The 19,952-nt window shown below is 42.9% G+C and overlaps 1 protein-coding gene across 2 annotated transcripts in view; it reads left to right on the top strand.

The window, feature by feature from the left end:
- Positions 1 to 3,725: 3,725 nt before the first annotated feature.
- Positions 3,726 to 19,952, top strand: part of MAP2K5 (mitogen-activated protein kinase kinase 5) — a 269,836-nt gene continuing 253,609 nt past the window's right edge. For both annotated transcript variants that reach the window (XM_039220044.1, XM_039220036.1), the window contains exons 1-2: positions 3,726 to 4,434; positions 11,048 to 11,096. In XM_039220044.1, coding sequence (XP_039075975.1) covers positions 4,300 to 4,434; positions 11,048 to 11,096 — 184 coding nt within the window. In that variant the 5' untranslated portion in view covers positions 3,726 to 4,299. The remainder of the gene's footprint in view (positions 4,435 to 11,047; positions 11,097 to 19,952) is intronic.

Genomic DNA, 19,952 nt, shown 5'->3' with positions numbered 1-19,952 from the left:
ATGATGCATGGGATAATTTTGTCATATTATGGATGCAGAAGTTCTTTACAAGCCATAAGTGCAACAAAAATATGAGATATATCTTGTTAGTTAATACCAAAAAAAAAAAAACCCAAAAAAACAAACATAGACATGTTTAAACAATGAATAGAACAAATAAAGCTTAAGTGACTTGTAGGAACACCAGCCTATTTATCTAAAGGAAAATGTATCATGCAGAAACTCAACCTAATGACATTTAATTTTTTTAAATATTATTTTGATAGAGAAAGTGCACGTGTGCACAGATACACACACACGTGGGGGAGGGGCAGAGGGAAGGAGGGACAGAATCCCAAGCACACTCCACACCATCAGCTCAGAGCCTGATGCAGGGCTTGAACTCACAAACTGTGAGATCATTAAATTAATGAGTTAATTCATTTTAGAGCATCTAAAATCCATAGTATCTGGCACATAGTAGGTGCTCCGTGACTGTCTGTTAAACTGTTGTTTCTGCTTCTGTGTGATGGCTAGAATTGTTCTGTGCTTTTTTTTTTTTTTCCCTCCTTCCTGCCAAAAGAGGAGAGAATAAACTCTCCTGTCACACTTTCAGGGATTTATCTGTGTTCATTTTTGTTCATGCCTCTTCATGTTCTTTTTTTTTACAGACTAAAGGATATTAGGCCACATGAAGAAAATGTTTGTTTAGTTGTTTTCCTATTGTAAATTATATAATTATATCCTTTTACAAGTAATATGCCTAAGACATTATTGCTGGTGTGTTTAGATTTACAGAAAAATTGTAAAAGTGGTATACAGTTTCTGTATACCCTCATCTAGATTTCTCTGATGGTAGCACCTTATGTAACTTAACTGCCAAAACTAAGACATCGACACTGATACATTATAACTAACTGAACTGCAAATTCTATGCAGATTTCACCAGCTTTTCATGACCTTCTTTTACTGTTCCAGGATTCATTTGAGGGGCTCTTACTGCATTTGATCATCATGTCTTCTTGGTCTTTTCAGGTCTGTGAACAGTTTCTTTGTTTTTTATGGCCTTGACAGTTTTAAGGAGTACTTGTCAGGTACTTTGTAGAATGTCCCTCAACTTCGGTTTGTCTGATGTTTTTCTCATGATCAGGCTGGGGTCATGAGTTTTGGGGAGACCACAGAGGTCAAGTGCCCTTCTTACTGCATCATATTAGACAGCACATGATACCAACATGACTTCTTACTGGGGACGTTAACCTTGACCGCTTGGTTAGGATGGTGTCTGCTACATTTCTCCACAGGAAAAGTTATTGTTTTCATCCTCTATTCTAATCACGTTCTTTTAAATCAAAATTAATCAACAAGTATTTGAGTTGTATACATAAGGGCCCACAGTAGGCCCTGAAGGAGGAATTCTTGAACATAGCAGGCAATCGATATTTGCTATAAGTTTTGTAGTTCTTTGGGAGTCGATAATGGTTGTTGTCTCAGTCTTGATAGTGGAAAAGCAAAGGAGCAAGTGGGGCTTAAGACAGTAAGGAGATGCACATGGCATTGCATTCTTATTCCTCAGTCCACTTGCCTTCAGAATCCATTCATTTACTCAACAGATATTATTCAAGTGCCTGCTGTGTGCTAGGTACTATTTTAGGTACTAGGGGCATGGCAGCAAACAAAAACACATATAGTTCCCTTCCCTCATTAAGTTGTAGTTTAGTGGAGAGACAAACAAATGCGTAAAACCTGTGACATGTTAGATATTGGTAAGTGCCAGGAGAAAAATAAACTAGCTTGTATCTATGGATGGAGTAGGTTTCGAGCTCGTTTGTAACGGCCATAGTGTGTGCTAAAGGAAGGCTGCAACTAGAAGGTAACATTTAAGTCAAGACCTGCAGAATGCACTCTTCTAGGCATGGCGTCCATAGGCATTCACCATGGCCCAGCATTTGGGGTGCCTGAGTGGCTCAGTCGGTTAAGCATCTGACTCTTAGTTTTGGCTCAGATCATGATCTCATGATCTCACCGTTTGGTTCGTGAGTTCAAGCTGTGCATCAGGCTCTCTGCTGTCAGCACAGAGCCCACTTCGGATCCCTCCCCAATCTCTCTCTGCCCTTCCCCTGCTTGTGCTCTTTTGTTGTCTCTCTCAAAACAAATGAGGAAACTTCAAAAAAAAAAAAAAAAAAAAAAAAAGAAAGAAAAGAAAAGAAAAGAAAAAGAAAGAAAGAAAGAAAAGAAAGAATGGTCCAACAATAGAATTCCAAAACTAGAATTACTATATCATCCAGCAATTCCACTTTGGGGTATATTCCCATCTGGAAGAATTCAAAGTACAAATTGAGCTGGTTTTCTCTATAGTATTATGAATGAAAAACCTCTTTGAATAAATGATAAGTTCATAGAAAATCTCTAGTTTTGTGGTCTATTTTGTCAAATAATAGGAAATGAACTTTCAATAAAAAGTACATTGGGCAAACTGTTTCTTTTTCACAGGACTGCCCTGGAAAAGGGCAATTTCAGAATATCTGAAGAATCTGATTAAATGAATTTCTACCTAAGCTATTAATTTACAGTAACTAAAAAGGAGACAGTTTATCTCCTACACAGACTTTTGAATTAAATATAAAAGAAACTCAGGCAGAGAAAAATATGCACAAAAACTTTTGGTGTTATACTTCAACTAACCAACATTTAAATTATTTTTTTCTCTTGCATGAATACATTCTCTGAGTGTGAGGGGGGAAATGGATCACTCCTTTCCCATCGAATTTATACAAAATTCAGCACTCAAAAGTAAAGCAACATGAGCACCTTCACCGGCAGGAGATTATGGTCTAACCTATACATTGCGATTTGTAAACAAACTTTTATATAGGAGCCACAGATCAACACAATTATGCACTTTAAAATCTGAGGATAAGAAGGCATTTAAAACAACCGAAGGTTATTGCTACTGCCTGTGACATCACCGATTGCGTAAACTTTACTATCGGGTTGAAATTTTATGGACTAGACCGGATATTTTCTGCAACGATTTAATAATAGAACATGATGCTACTGCTGCAGTTTTCCTCTGATAGTTAAACTCTTTCCTGATTTTTTTTTTTTTTCCTGTACTGGCTGTTTGATATTTCAGGGCAATCGTGGGGTAAAACAACAACAAAAAAAATCATACACTCTTTGCTAAAGTGAGAGGAAGACGATGATATTCTGTATCTGTGGCGTGGAAGATGGGAAAGAAATAGACAAGTAGTTTTTGAGTTCTTGCCTTACTCTTGCTGATTGGTGCGCAAACCCGGTCAAGGTAAAGGACAGGGGGAGTTTCTGTCTTCCTGGGACTTCCGCAAACAGTACGCAACTCTGAGCCGTCAGTAGGCTTTTGGCGGACTCCAGCCCCAGGTTAGTTTCCTGCTTCGTGGGATGGTTTCACCTGGCTGCCTTTAACTAGGGTTGGGAATGGAAAAAGAAAGGAGCGTCACTGGGTCGCCGCGGGAGACAACCGGCCGACGCAGAGCGCACGACTGCGCCAGCCTAGCCCGCAGCTCGCGCTTCTCCCCGCCACTCGCGCTCACTCCTCGGGTCCCGCCCTCCGGGACGCGGGGGCGGGGCTGGCCGGGAGCTGCCCTCATCCAACATGGCGCCGCGGGAGGCGGGTCCCTCTCGCCGGCTCCCGGGGTTCCGGTGCCGTGCGTTTTGGTTCCGGAGTAACAGTGTCCTCGCCGCGTCTTCCTCCTCCGATGCCGCTGCCGCTGCCGCTGCCGCCGCTGCCGGAACGTTCGGCCTGGGGCGGCAGGGGCCGGGCCCGCGCGCGCCGCATCCTCTGACTCGGGGTGGGAGACAGGATTTGCTCCCCGACCGTCCCAGGAGGGCCCTCCTCGGCTTTCGCTTGGTCTCTCGGACCCTGGGCTCCTTCCATACAGCCCCCGACTGAGTCCCCTGCGGTCGGGGACCCTCCCCTCTCTACTAAGGAAGAGTGGACACCTGCCGCTCTGTCTTCCTAAAACGGGGTCACCTCCTCACACCCACCCAGACGGCGGAGGGGCTTCACGATCCCGTTCTGCCCTCTTTCTCAACTCCAGAACCTTCTGACCTCCGCTAGTTCCTACTGGCTCCTGCCTCGTGCCCCGTCCACGCTCAGACAGAGGCAGCCCCAACCCCATACTGGCTGGGCCTGGCCCGCTGCCTGAGGGTCCCTTCCAGACCGCCCCTCCTCATTTCACTCCCCCTCTTCCTTTCGGTCCCCTTTTCACCTTTTGGAGCCCTCACCTAACCAGGATCCGGTGGGTACCTCCTACCCCAGGATGTGAGCCCCTGTAGCCTGTAATGCTGTGGCTAGCCCTTGGCCCCTTCCATGCCATGGAGAACCAGGTGCTGGTGATTCGGATCAAGATTCCAAATAGTGGCGCGGTGGACTGGACAGTGCACTCGGGGCCGCAGTTGCTCTTCAGGGATGTGCTGGTGAGTGGTCATCTCAGCGTCCAAATCCCACTGAGGACTCAGGGCGCAGGGATGTGTGGGGTAGTCGGCGCCTTGGCCACTGACTCTCAGCCTGGTGGCCCGAGCTAGTAGTAGTGGCCATTGCTGGCCTCCCGTGGGGGCAGTTTTATTGCTTCTACGACAGACATTGATTAATTGCATGGACTGAAATCCCGCAAATGTTCAGGGCCCTGGGGAAATAGAGATGAATCAGATTGAACCCCTGCCCACAGGAGCTCACAGCTGGACTGGGACATACGCACAGAAGCATCAACTGGATGCAGAAAGCTGAGTCTAGAAGTTTTTCCCCCCGCAAGTGTTTCTCGGAATGTCCCTGGCCAGACTCCAGCCATGTCTTTCTACAGAGTTCCCCAAACTTGGTGACCAGTAGGGAAAGAGAAACTAGGCAACTTGAACTGACGATGTTGTCCAACAAACCTAAGGCACCATTGGTTTTAAGACACTATTTTGTGCACCACAGAAAGGAAAAGATACTCGCCCGTTAATCTGTGACATGCTGCGCCCTGTACAAAAGCAGCCCAATTTCAGAGACGTTGCAAGTGAAGGAGAAGGTGCGTCTTAGAATCCGTGCGGGGCTGTTACTCTCTGAATACCTGGAATGTATTTCCAATGAAGTCATGGAATGTGAGAGCAGAGTGTAACCTCAGCAGCGGCCTGTTGAGACCTCTTATCTTTTTTGTGATGGTTACTGAGGAGCAGCGAGGTGAAACGGTTTTTCCAAAGCAGTGTTGCTCATGCGTGGGAGAGTCAGCATCAAAACTCACATTTCTTTACTTAGTAGTTTTTTTTCCCACGTGTTGGACTGCCATTTCAACTCGTTTAGTTCACATTTGAGATAGAGTGCATTGTGCCCATTTTACATATTGAATAATTGAGGTATCAGAGGCAGAAGTGACATACCCAGAAGCATGTTGCAGGTACTAAATCTATAGCGGAAGTTACCTGCGAGGTAAGATGGGACTGAGAAAAGGTTCTTGGGAGGAGGGAGATCTGTGATGTGATTTTGGTGTTCCGTTTTGGTTTTGGTTGTCATAGGTGCCCCCATCAAAATTTGATTCCTGTACCATTATTTTGCATTCCGGATGTTGCTGACCATCTAGACCATTACAGGTTTTCAGGTGTCTGGGCCAGCAGTCCAGAGGCTGCAGTGAGCAGCAGCTTCTTTTCTTGTCTACCAAATGTTACCCTTGTCTTTGCGTCTGGAGTTCACACACTCACGTACATATAGTTTTCCTCTTGTGGCAATGCCCAGACTTTTTAGCAGGGTCCTCTAGGCCCATCTGGATTGGCTTGTGCCTGCCCGGCACCAGCTCCGTCTCTCACCACACCCCATGAGCACCCTGTGCTCTGAGTCACATAGAATTAACTTTGAGTTCTCCTCAGCTGTCTCCACTCAGTGCTTTTCTTCAGCTGGCCAACTCCTACGTGTCATTCAGAGCTCAGCTTCCCTTTTTCTCTACCTTAGTCTTGGTCACCTGCCCTTCCTCTGCGTTCCCACAGCATCATTCCGCCAAAGCTCACAGGCTTTGTCACAATTTTATCTGTCTCTTCCACTAAATGGCACACTTCTGGAGGAAATGGTTTCTCATGCTTCCTCGGACCCTGAAATATGTGTTCAAATATTTCAAAGGGAGCTTCAAAAACAATGCCCGCGGTTATGGTTTTGTGTACAGCCTGCTAGGTTTTGAATCAAGAAACATGGGTTTAATGGGGCGCCTGGGCGGCTCAGTCAGTTGAGTGTCCAACTCTTCATTTCAGCTCAGGTCATGAACCCAGGGTCGTGAGATCGAGCCCTGCACTGGGCTCTGTGCTGAGCATGAAGCCTGCTTCAGATTCTCTCTCCCCCCCTTCCCTGTGCATGCTCGCTCATGCGCTCTCTCTCTCTCAAAACAAACAAAAAAACATGGGTTTAATATCAAGCACTTCCACTAACTAGGCAAGTCACTCTACCTCTTTTAGCCTCAGTTTCCTTACTTGTAAAATGGGGACAATACCTACCTTCAAGGCTTGTGAAGATTAAATGAGATCGTGTCTGTGTTGAGAAAGATGTGAGCTTTCTTTCACTTTGCTCATTTGATATAACAGAAGATACTATTTAAAACGAGTGATACAGTGTTTACAAACACAAAGTGGGCCAGGTTGCCTGAGTTTAAATTGCAAGCCTTGCCAGACTCACTTGGGCAAGTGTATTTTGTGTCTCAGTTCTTTACCTGTTTAAAAAAAAAGTGAGGGGTAGGGGATAAAAATAATGCCCACTTCATAGAGTATAAGGACTACTGGAGTTGATACATATAAAACACTTTGAACAATCTGGAATGAGGTAAGTGCTCTAAATATTGTTACAACGTAAGGGACAAGGCCTAGGTCTTCTGCTTCTTAAGCATCTCTCTATCATACCTTGGCCTCACGGTGATTGGCTTTAAATTTTTTTAATGTTTTATTTATTTTTGAGAGAAAGGAGACAGAGTGTGATCCCGGAAGGGGCAGAGAGAGAGGAAGACACAGAATCCGTAGCAGGCTCCAGGCTCTGAGCTGTCAGTACAGAGCCCTATGCAGGCCTTGAACCCACGAGCCATGAGATCGTGACCTGAGCTGAAGTCGGATGCTCAACCGACTGAGCCACCCAGGTGACCCCGGGCTGATTGGCTTTAAAGTAAACTTTGCAGTCGGTCCCGCCATCTAGAGTGCCTTGCGTCCTCACATGCGCAGCTATGCAGGTAAGCCCAGGTGGGGCATGTTCAAAGCCCTGCTGAAGGGCCCTTGGCAATGGGTGCTGTGCTGCCTCCAGTGTTCCTAGAGCATGACCTGCACGTGTAGGTCCTAGTGGACACCTGTGATTTCCTCACCAGGGTCACCTCATCTTTTCATCAAAAAATTGTCAAAAAGCCGGACACCTGGGTGGCTCAGTTGGTTAAGTGTCTGACTTCAGCTCAGGTCATGATCTTGCAGTCCATGAGTTCGAGCTCCATATTGGGCTCTGTGCTATCAGCGCAGAGCTCACTTTGGATCCTCTGTCTCCCTTTCTCTGCACCCCCTCCCCCATAAACATTAAAAAAAAAAAAAAAAGAAATTGTCAAAAAAAACAACAGATACATCAGCATCTTTGGCTTGGAACCTTAAAATTTAAAGCCAAATGAAATCCGGAAGCATCCCTTTCATCTAACATAACTCTCTTCTCCCCAGTGTTCAAATGAAGAGGTGTGAACCCCAGAGGGGGAAAATGCTAAAGCCACACAGCTCATTTTTGGTAGAACGGGACACAGAAGCCAGAAGCAGTTTGTGGTCACTGAGTCATCTGTACCTGAGAATGTTTTGAACCTGAGGTTGTAGTCAAAGGTTCTCGTCACGGCTCTGTCAAATAGCTGGGAGACCTTGCACAAGGCACTCCGCCTCTCTGGGCCTGTGTCCTGAGTCTGAAAAATGAGGGACCGGCTGCAGTGGGAAGCAGGCCTCACTGGTCCTCAAGGGCAGAGACATTTGGTTATCTGTTTTTCAGCTTTCTGTATTCTGTCCCTTGTAGACACAATCTCCAGTTTGGGGAAGATCGTGCAGGAGATCACAGTTAGTCAGTGGTACGAGAGAATGTTCCCCCTATTCCTCTTGGTATTTGAATCCTGTCTCCCAAGTCCCAGCTCAGATTTCCTCTCATCTGCGAAATTTTTATCTAGACTGAGCCTGTGATATTTTTCCTGCCTCCTGAGTTAGCAAATACTATATTGATGTCTTTTGCTTGGCTTTTATCAGACTATAAGTGCACTGTATTGTTATTCTTTTAGATTTGTCTTTATCTCTGTTATCAGACTGTAATCTTCCTAAATCTTATTCTTCTGTAGTCTGCAGCTTTGTGATCTTTATGCTCCTGGCATGTGTAGATGCTTAATTATACTTTTGGTCTATCATATACTTGATTGATATATTAAAAGCATGGGGAAGAAAATGATCAGGAAATAATCACCATTAAGATATTTAAATTTAAATCTTTGGAAATATTCCTTAGGTAGACGTTTTGTTGTGAATAAGACGGGCTTTTTTTTTTTTTTTCTGGAAATAAGTCACTTAAAATATAACTGTAAAATATACGTAAAATTATTAAATATGTCCTACTTAGAAATGACCAGTAGGTATTAACTAATTTTGAAACTTTTCAGCTCTTTGGCATGATGATAAGCCCCACTTTATTTGCTTTAACAAAACAATATGGCTGTTTGTGTCCACATGATCCCTCAAGCAAGTTGGCTTTTTTCTTTTTCCCCACAGTGGGTGTAAAGCCTGTGTGGCTCCTTGTTTATGTTGATGGGCAAAAGGGATCACTGCTGCCCCGCAAGGTTCTCAGCGAGTTATTAGAAATTTGCTGTTTGGTGGGGTCTGCTTCTCTTAAGTAGGAAGGATCCTAAATTAGTTTGCTAATACTATAGAGTTCATGTCTCAAGATTAAGGTGATCAGAGTTCCCTGGAAGTAACCACAGATACCACAACTTGGAGGGTTGGGGGTGGTGTTCCCAGCTTGTTCTGAACCCCACCACTAGTTAGAAAAGGTCCTCAACAGACGCTGTGGAAGGGCAACGGAAATGAGCAAATGACCATCCACCAGTCCTCAAGTGCTGAAATTTTGGGTTTCATTGTGAGGTAAGCTTTGTAACTTTCTAGTGACTTGTTTTATTTAACAGACACTAGTGTGGCCCTTACCATGTGCTAGGCACTCTTAAAATCACTTTATAAATGTGAACTCATTTCATCCCACAAGATAGGTACAGTTCAGATCTCATGGCCCAGAAGGACCCAGTCACCGAGATGCTGAACAGCAGAGTCAAGGTCCAACCCTAGCACTTTGGCTCCAGTCCACACGGTCAGGCTTTACACTAGCTGTCTGTATAGTTTATTCCATACTCGCTCTACAGTTTTCATTTACTCATCAATAAATACTTTATACCTGTAAGTGTGTAGAATTTTTTTTAACATTTATTATCTATCTATCTATCTATCTATCTATCTATCTATCTATCTGTTTATTTACAACTACTTCCTCAGAGTTGATGTTTCATTTGCTAAGATTAGAGCCAGAAGGAAAAAAAAAATAACCTCCTTCAGCTCTAATGAGTGAGGGCCGCCTAAGATAGTTCTCTTTGATCAATTTTATATGCACAGATTTATTTTTGAGGAAGGAGAAAAAGGCACTCTAGAGGCGAGGCTATTATGCAAATTTCCACTGCAGCAGAAGCTTCTGAAGAACTGCCTTCAGAAGGAAGTTGCAGCCGCAACTCTGCTGTGTGCCCCGCTTGGAAGGGCTGTGGGCTCCCTGCTGAGAACTACTGCAGGCGGCTGGCTGCCTGGTGCCAGTTCTGACAGAGCCCAGGAGGGACGTTGGGGCAGAGTCCCTGAGAGTAGAGAGGTTTGCAGAGCATGCAGGTGGGGCTGGACATCGTGGAGGGTCATCTCTCCCAGCTCTGGCTGTTTCTTGAGGACGTCCCGTGCCTCTTTAAGCTGTCTCTGTAGACTGATTTTCAAGATTTCAACTTTATAGGTTCATTTAAAAATTGGTATCAGAATATATAAGCTTAAAAAATTTTTTTTTGTAGGCTGGATTAACTCTGTTCCAGTGTTATTAAATAAATTCACATTTTCCAGTTGCTTACGAGTAAAGGTTGATAAAAATTGTGTCAAATGTAGCATTATAGGTTAATATCATTATTGGAATAATATGTCACAGAAGCTGTTTTTTGAACTCTTTGCACTATGAATACAAGGCAAGATGTTGCTAGTTACTTTTCAGAAACTGCATTTGTTAAGTGTCCACAATGTGCTAGGCTAACTTACGTATATTATTTAACTTAATTTTTGCATTACCTTTGTAAGTATTACTAGACTCATATTGGAGGATAATCAAATTGAGGGTCAGAGAGGTTAAGTAATTTATTCCCAGTTGCAGAGCTAGTAAGTCAAACGCAGGCTAGTCTGACTCCTAAACCCCTTACTCTTTTTCTACTGGTAGTGCACCCCAGAACCCCCCATAGAAGAAACTGTTTGTTTGTTAAAGCAATTACACAAGAGTACATTTACTTTTATTTTAAAAAAAATTTTTAATTGTTTATTTTTGAGACAGAGAGACAGAGCACAAGCAGGGGAGGGGCAGAGAGAGAGACAGAGACACAGAATCCTAAGCAGGCTGCAGGCTCTGAGCTGTCAACACAGAACCCAATGTGGGGCTCAAACCCACGAACTCTCAGATCATGACCTGAACCAAAGTCAGATGCTTAACCGACTGAGCTACCCAGTCACCTCCATAAGAGTGTATTTGTATACACTGTTGAATCAAGAGTGAAAGATTGTGTTACTAATACAGAGTAGAAGAGATTTTGTAAAGAACTTCCCCCACCCCACCCCCCTTTGCCCCAAAATAGAGATTTAAACTCTGGCCTTACGTTGCTAGGTAAGTGTGATTATGAGCTAATGTTTTTATAGTTTATGCCAACATTTCAAAAATCTTTTTCAGGTTCTCATATTTCCTCTAGGATTTGCCACATGTTAGCAATAAAGAAGATGGCTAATTGTGTTTCTTTATTCTTTCTTTGTTTAGGATGTGATAGGCCAGGTTCTGCCTGAAGCAACAACCACAGCATTTGAATGTAAGTCTGGCTTGTATACTTTCTTGACTATGTCTTTCTGCAGTAATTTTTCAAAGGGTTTATGGGTTGCATTACTTTAGAAACTGACAAAAACAGGTTATTTATGATCATCATATGGTACATTTAAATATTTATAAATTAATGCAAGTTTAATGATGATACTGAACTGAGTAATATTTTCTTATTTAATCATATCTTGGGTCTGCGTATTTCTATAATATAGCTTTAATTACCAACATGACCTTTATCTGCTCTTGCTCCTCACTGTAATAATATTGTGGGACAAAATGAAACATGTAAACTACCTGTAGGCCAGTGATTATTGATTAAGAGATTGTAATCCATTACTGCTTTAACACAGCAACAGAGTAGAGCTTTTAAGTGAGCGTTGCCTGGAATCATTCTGTTTCAGTGAGGCTTGGTGTGGCTGCTGCATGATGGCGGTAACACTTGAGGTCCTGAGTCCTCCCTCCTCACTGCCCCCTCCCCCACCAAAACCAGTTGGCTTGGGGATTGGGGAGCAGGATGGACTAGAAAACTAGGTTCCACATGAGCCAGATCATTCATTGCAAGGGACGTCAGGGTCCAGTAACGTTAAGATGAGAGTTTAGGCCATAGAACAGTGGCTCTGATGTTGAGAAGGATGAAGTAAGGATTTTTCCCATCTGTTTTTGAAGGTGAGGGCCACTTTTCCATTAGAAGATGTACGGTTTCTTCACATGGTAGTGTACTTGTTTTTCCTGGTTTTTAAGCAGATGGTTAATGACAGTGAATACAATGTCCTCTCTTTTATTTAGGTTCTCTTTGGAGGACAATTTAGCAGTTCTTACCAAAATATAAAATGTACAAAATCTTCGATTCAGCACTTTCTCTTTTAGGAGGCTTTTCAAAAGAAATACCTACACATGTGTTAAATGCTCTTCAAACAAAATATTCATTGTGGAATTTTTTTTAAAATTTCTAATGTTTATTTATTATTTTTGAGGGAGAGAGAGACAGCATGAGCAGGGGATGGACAGAGAGAGAGAAAGGGAGACACAGAATCTGAAGCAGGCTCCAGGCTCTGAGCTGTCAGCACAGAGCCCAATGTGGGGCTTGAATTCTGAACTTCGAGATCATGACCTGAGCCAAAGTCAGATGCTTAACCGGCTGAGCCACCCAGGTGCCCCATGGAATTATTATTTTTTTTTAATATTTTATTTATTTTTGAGAGAGAGAGACAGCATGAGCAGGGGAGGATCAGAGAGAGAGGGAGGCACAGAATCTGAAACAGGCTCCAGGCTCCGAGCTGGCTGTCAGCACAGAGCCCGACGCGGGGCTTGAACCCACGAACCGCGAGATCATGACCTGAGCCGAAGTTGGACGCTCAACCGAATGAGCCACCCAGGCGCCCCATTTTTTTTTTAATACCCATGGAATTATTTTTAATAGCAAGAAATTAGAGGGAAGCTAAATGCCTTGAATAATGGATTAATAAAGTATCCTTTATCTGAAGCACCAGCTAAAAAGAATGATTTTATGCGTTGACATGGGAAGATTTCCATGATACATTGTTGAATAAGCAAATAATATGTATGGTGTAATCCCATTTAAAAAAAAAAGCTAGTCCCTGCCCCTGCCAGCTTTGTGTATCTTTTGAGAGACAAGGGTCTGCAGAGCCCACCGTAGTGGTTTCCAGTGGTGTCCCCTGGGAAGTGGACTTGAGGGTTAGAGTGGGGATGGTTGGCTAGATGAGCACACTTTTTACTTTCTATATTTCTCTATTATTGGAATATTTTCCGACAGTCATTGCATGTATTTAAAAGTCACTTGTGTAGAACTCTGAAAATCATTAGTATTTTATTAACCACACTGCATTGAAAATACTGGTGAAAAGTGATACACGTATCTGAAATACTTATTAGTGTTGCAGGCTCTTCAGAGCTATTTTGGTAAGTCCTTGGTGGTGCCAGGATTCCATGGACAGGCCGATAATCAACATCAGTTACTGTTGCCAGATGCTGCACTAAGAACATTCCACGGTTATCTCGTTTAATTTAACCTTCACAGGATCCCCACGAAATACTTCGAAGGACTGGAGTTAGCTCCATTTTGGTTGAGGAAAGGATATCTGCTCTGAGCAGCTTGCACAAAGTCTCACAGCTAATGAGTGGTGAAGTGGAGTGTCGTGTAGACTCCAGAACGTGTATTTTTTCTCAACCACTGTTGACACTTGTTTTGGGAGTTGTCAGGATTCTTAAATCACTTATTCTATCTGTAAGCATAGCAGAAAATAAGTTTGCTCTCTACTGCCAACCACCACCCCCTCTTTTTAAGAGAGTGTGCAGGGGAGCAGCAGAGGGAAAGGGAGAGAGAATCTTTAGTAGGCTCCATGATGCAGGGTTTGATCTCAGGACCATGAGATCATGACCTGAGCTGAAATCAAGAGTCAGTTGCTTAACTGACTGAGATGCCCAGGAGCCCTTGTCTTTCCTACTTCTTGCTTTCTGGGTCCTACAAAGTGTCTTAACCCCATTGGCTTCCAGAGTGAGGGTTTGTAGTAATAACATCGGTAATTTTAACTATCATTTATTGATGCCTTGCTCTGTTTCTAGCAATGGACTAGATGATTTGCCTGGATTGTTGCTAATCCTGACAAAAACTCTGTGAGGTAGGAAAATTACACCTTTTGGAAACTGAGGCCCAGAGACATGAAATGATTGCCAAAGGTCATCAGCTAGGAAGTGGAAGCAGGTTTAAACACAGTTGTGTTTGACTGTGACACATGCACTTTGTATAACCAAGTGTGTCAGAAGCCTATGAAGTGTGTTAAGTATGGCTTACATGGCTGTGGGTTTATGGTTTATGGGTATGATGGAACAACTCTTCGATAAGTAAAACTTTAACCAAAGAAATATTTATGGCAGTGTATTTAATACTGAAAAGTACCCCTGACACTAAAAGAAAAAAGTGTGAATTTCTAGGTTTAAGTACTAGGAGATCTCACCCCTTTACTGAAACAAAGGTAGCAGCTCTATACCCATCTGTGTCTGGACCAGTTTTAGGCAAAAACAAAACCCCAAAACGCACAGACAAAATAGTAATAGTCCTTTGTTTCTCAGGCTTAGATTACCACATACTTGCCCTTAATGACTTAGAATCCCAGCCTGACTTTTTTTAAGATTGCTCTAGGATGACCTTATTTTCGGAACCAAAGATCTGAGCTAATAAATGGAATCTATGTAGAAGAAGCATTTGGAGGGGTGCCTGGGTGGCTCAGTCGGTTAAGCGTCTGAATTCGGCTCAGGTCATGATCTCACGATTCGTGGGTTCGAGCCCTGTGTCGGGCTGTGTGCTGGCAGCTGGAGCCTGTCTTCAGATTCTGTGTCTCCCTCTCTGACCCTCCCCTGCTCACACTGTCTCTATTTCTCTCTCAAAAGTAAAGAAAACATTTTGAAAAAAAGAAGAAGCATTTGGAAAGATGTACCTTGTAAGCTAATTTGCTGACATTTTTGAGCATTTCTGTGGTCTGTAGCTATGATAGAACAACTTCCAAATAAAGAAAACTTTGATCAAAGATGTATTCATGGTACTGTATTTAATATTGAAAAGGATACCTAACACTAACTGATTTCTTACGCAAAAGAGACGGTATTGTATTTAGCAAAAGGAAAGGACACTGTCACATTTAGCTGTTTCACATAAATATGGAGGAAAAGAGAGTTGATAAGTGGAAAAGAGGAGAAAGGTCAGGTAATCTTAGATTCTTCCGTCTGAGATGTGCCATCCATTCAGTAAGACCTCTGATGCCCCTTGATGGGGCTAATCTCTCTCCACACCTTTGCTGGAGCAGGTAACCCATTGGGACTGCCTTCTGATGAGCTGTGTGCATGTTTTCTTCCTCACTAGATTTTGAAGGACTTGATGACCGGGTACCATGTTTTATTTCACTCTTGTTCTCAGTACTTAGCTTAGTGCCTTGTGGCACACCTTTGCTGAATAAGGTGGAATGTTGTATGCCTATATTCAGATGAAAATTTTAAAATTACTGTGACCTAAAGCCAAGTAAGTAATTTGCTTTTTTGCATTATTTGTGTTATTACCCAGGCATGGGATATAAATGGGCTGGTGGTGGACCAGTCAGGCTCCAGATTCAGACTCCCACACTTGATGAGGCCCTTTGTCCTGAGGCAGAGAGAGGGTCTAACAGTGACTATATTCTTTCTGGTTTCTGTTCCTGGGAATAGTGTTTCTGAGGGGAGTTAGGCTGGATAAGGGGAGGGAGACCCATTTGTACTGAATTCACCTCTTGGACCGACAGCCTTGAATCTTTTTCATTTTGCCCCTTTTAGGTCCTTTTCCCCTTATCACTAGAGCACAAATAAAAATACTTTCCAATATATAGTGCTTGAGTTCTTTTTTAATTAAGAAGGTATAGATGATCTTAAAAAAGAATTCAAGCAGCATAAAAATGAAACAAAAGCTAAAAGTCCCATTTCCCCAGTTTACTATTTAACAGTGTATTTATTCTGTATCGTTACAGAAGTTTTCTGTGTACATAATGCATACTATACTGCAACCAGTTCCCCCATCCCCACTTACAGTATATACTGAACCTCTTTCCAAAATCACTGTGCATAGAACGACTTCATTCCTTTGGATGACAACATTATACTTCATTTTATGGCCATGGCGTAATTTATTTAACCTATTGATAGACTAATCTTAAGTTGTTAGTGGTTTTTTAGTATTAGAAAAAACGCTGCAGTCAACAGCATCACCTTCTATCTTTCCACATTGTGGAAATATATTTGTAGGATAAATTCCCAGGAGTTGGAACTCCTGAGACAGAGTACCCCTATTTTACATTTTAATAGCTATTACCATGTTGCTCTCTAAAGGGTAGAACCAATTTACACTCCCACCAACAATGTTTGAGAATGCCCACCTCTACCCTCACCAACTCTGAGTATTTTTTTTTAATTAGCAAACTTCCTAATCAGTGTCCATTTGAAAGGTGGAAGAGATTATTAGGCTATTGTGTTATTTTTATTTCTTCAATTATAAATGAGCTTGGGTGTCTTCATTTGTATTTTGATCATTTTATTTAATTTCTGTGAACTGTTTGTCACCTTTGCCCACTTTCCTTTTTGGTCTTAGGTTTCTAATTGACTTAAGGGCTTTCCAATATTAAGAAAATTGGGGCTTTGTCTCATCTGTTCAGTTATTTTTGTTTAGTGCTTTCCTTTCAGCTTGCTTTGGTCTTTTTTTCCTCTTTTTTTTTTTTCCCCCACGGAGAAGGTTGAAGTTTTTTACATGATCATATTTATTACATTGTCCTTTGTGACTTCTGGATTTATGTCATTCTGAGAAAGGTCTTCCACATTCCAGATATTGAAAAAACATTCATTTGTATTCTCTTATTCTACTTTAATAGGGTTAAGCACACACGCATTAGGTATGTATATAAATATGTATGTTCATATGTGTATTAGTATTTTTTTTGATAAAGGAGTGTACACTTTTATTACAAATGTCAGAAGACTTAAAAATTTTGTACCATCTCCAGTCTGTTTTGGTGACAGGAGGAGTCAGGTGGGGAATCCAACTTTATTTTTCAAGTACATAGACAGTTGACCCCATACCAGTTATTGACAAATTTGTCTTTTCCCAGATGTGAGAACACTTCTGAGATGAAGCTAAATTCCATTGCCATAAAAAATCTTGGATGTTTGCATGTGTGGGCCCTACATATGCTGTAGGAGACTGACATTCACACAGGCCCGGAGACCCCTGCTGATTTTCACAGTTTCATTAACAGATTAATGAGTACACCAGCACACGAGGTGATAAAAATCAGCTGTGCCCACTGATGAGTTTCCTGTGCATTTCTGTTACATGTCCCCCCACCCGCTTCTCTAGACCAGTGGCTGCTGCAGAGTGACTGGTGAATTCTTACCGGTGACTTGAAAGAATCATTATAAGTCATTATAAGTTGACTTCTCATTAAAGAATCATTATATGCTGATGTCTCCCTATGAATACCATGTGGCCCCACTTTTGCGGGGCACCCTGACTTCACACAGTTGGGTCTGTAGCCTTTGTAAGTATCTTCGCACTTGTCAAACTGTGCCCCTGAGTTTTGGTTCATAAAACACGGTTGTAGGATAAAGCTTTATTTTACTCCTGTCTTTTTCGACTGTGATCTCGTGATGCACCCTTCTCATTTCAGTTGCTTCAGGAATTTCTGGAAGATTTTTTGGGATGGAAATTTTGAGGCCAGTTCATCATTTTAAACTTGGCATAATATGACCACTTAAAGCAAAATTGCAATGATAGAAATTGTGAATGCTTACAGTATAGACAACTGTAGCTGATGACTGGAGAAACACCTGTAGGATGTACCCTTCACGTCCAGATAGCAAAGACGCCTCATTAAGAATGATTGAGTGAGGGGCGCCTGGGTGGCTCAGTCGGTTAAGCATCCGACTTCAGCTCAGGTCATGATCTCACGGTTTGTGGGTTCGAGCCCCACATCAGGCTCTGTGCTGACGGCTCAGAGCCTGTTTCAGATTCTGTGTTTTCCTCTCTCTCTGCCCCTCCCCACTCATTCTCTGTCTCTCAAAACTGAATAAATGCTAAAAAAAAAAAAAATTAAAAAAAAAGAATGAGAAAAATCTAAATTATAAAATGTTTGGAAACAATAAATTATTTAGAAAAAATGAAGTTTCATTAAAACAATTTTTTTAATTTAATTTTTTTTATTTTTTTAAATTTTTTTTTTATTCTAGGAGAGAAAGAGAGAGAGACAGAGCTAGCAGGGGAGGGTCAGAGAGATAGGGAGACACAGACTCTGAAATAGGCTCCAGGCTCTGAGCTGGCAGTCAGCCCAGAGCCCGACGCGGGGCTCGAACCCACGAACCGCGAGATTGTGACCTAAGCGAAAGTCGGACGCTTAACCGACTAAGCCACCCAGGCGCCCCTTTAATTTTATTTTTTGAGGGCACGTGAGAGAGAGTGGGAGCAGGAGAGGGGAAGAGGGAGAGAGAGACACAGGATCTGAAGCAGGCTCCAGGCTCTGAGCTGTCAGCACTTGAACTCACAAAACTGTGAGATCATGACCTGAGCCAAAGTTGGACGCTGAAGTGTCATTTTCTTAAACTGTAGTATGTGTAGAGGATAAATGGTTGCTTATAAGTAGAACTAGGTAGGTTAATGAAAAACTGTAATTCACAATGACACAATCTAAAGATTACTTAACAGCTAAGAGTTTATTATGCATCCTAGAATTTGGGACTATTTTAAGAGAGCGTTTACTTGTTGAAATTTTGGTTTGCAATATCATCCATGCACAAAATCCAGATCCTTTTTAGTCTTATGAGAATAATTACTTATTAGTAGTCTTGCTATTTTGCATGAAAATTAAGAAGTTTAATTCCTTTACCCAAGTGCCAGGCTGGTTATTCCTGGAGGGCAGCAGACAATGCTGCTCATTCTTGAGTCCCTAGAAACCCTGTCATAGTACCTGGCACATGGTGGACAGGTATGTGTTTCTGGAATGCATAGAGGGTTGAAGGAATGAAGTAATAAGGACCAGGCTTCTGGATCTCATCCGTCAGAAAATCCTGTCCACTCTGGCTTTAAGATACATCTAGTGCATGGCGACTGTTCCGAATCTCAGCCTGGTTCAGGCCACCATCTTCTTCACCTCGGATGACTAGATTAGGATGGGGGTCTTCTACCTGGTCTTCCAGTGTCATCTTTTGCCTCCACAGAGCCTGTGCTGCACATAACAGCCAAAGCGATCCTTTAGAAGTGGAGTCACAACACTCAGCACCTTCTAGTGATTTCCATCTTACTCAGGAGTAAAAGCCAAGTCCTCAAAATGCCCTACGAGGCCCTGCATTTTCTCATCTGCCCCCACCTCTGCAGCAGCATTGCTTCTCTGACCCTGTTTCTGTCGTGCCCGCCTGCTAGGCTAGCCATTCTGCCTTTGTTTCAGCCTCCTGCACATGCCAGTGATTCTTCTATCTCAAAGCCTCTGCATTAGCTGCCCCCTCTGCCTGGAACACTCCTTCCCCCTTCCCCAGATACCTGTGCAGCCCACACCCTCATCCCACTCGGCCTGTCGCAACAAGAGTGTCAGCTCCAAGAGGACAAGGCTTTTTTCTGTTTCCACTGTTACTATCCCTAGTGCCCAGGACATTGCCTGCTGCATAGGGGCACTTACATATTTGCTGGAGAGAGGAAGGGTGCAAAGGAGTGAAGAAGGAATCGGGGGTGGGGGGTGGGGGGACATGGAGCTGAATTAAAATTCATGGCTGTGAGGGGTACCTGGGTGGCTCCGTGGGTTAAGTGTCTGGCTCTTGATTTTAGCTGAAGTCATGATCTCAGGGTTGTGAGATCAAGCTCCATGCCTGGCATGGAGCCTGCCTAAGATGGTCTCTCTCTTTATCCTTCTGCACGTGCGTGCGTGTGTGTGTGTGTGTGTGTCAAAAACCCCTAAAATCATGGCTGTGAAGATTTGGCCATAAAGGCTGGAACTGCTGGTTCTGTCCAGATCTTAGATGCTACACCGAGAAGGGCTCTAAACTTGACAGCCTTTCTGATAACTTCTTGTTGAATGTGTTTCTCACTTCTACAGTTACATTTGCCCGTCTTTCCTCTTGCCTTGGAAAAATGCCTTTGCTGTAGTTCTCGTTGACTCTCACCTGGCACCAAGGAAATGTGACAAATGACATCTTATATATTGCCTTAACTTTCTGTTGCTCTTTGTAGAAGCTAGGTTGTTTCTCTCGAAAGCCCACTTGAGCCCCGTCACTGCAGTGGGTGCTGTTTGGCTGAGAGCCCCCTGGCGTCTGCTAGTTGACTGCTGTT

Source organism: Hyaena hyaena, unplaced genomic scaffold (assembly GCF_003009895.1).
Source record: "Hyaena hyaena isolate Hyena2069 unplaced genomic scaffold, ASM300989v1 scaffold_15, whole genome shotgun sequence".
NCBI classification, from domain to species: domain Eukaryota; kingdom Metazoa; phylum Chordata; class Mammalia; order Carnivora; family Hyaenidae; genus Hyaena; species Hyaena hyaena.
This window is presented reverse-complemented; position numbering and strand designations above follow the sequence as displayed.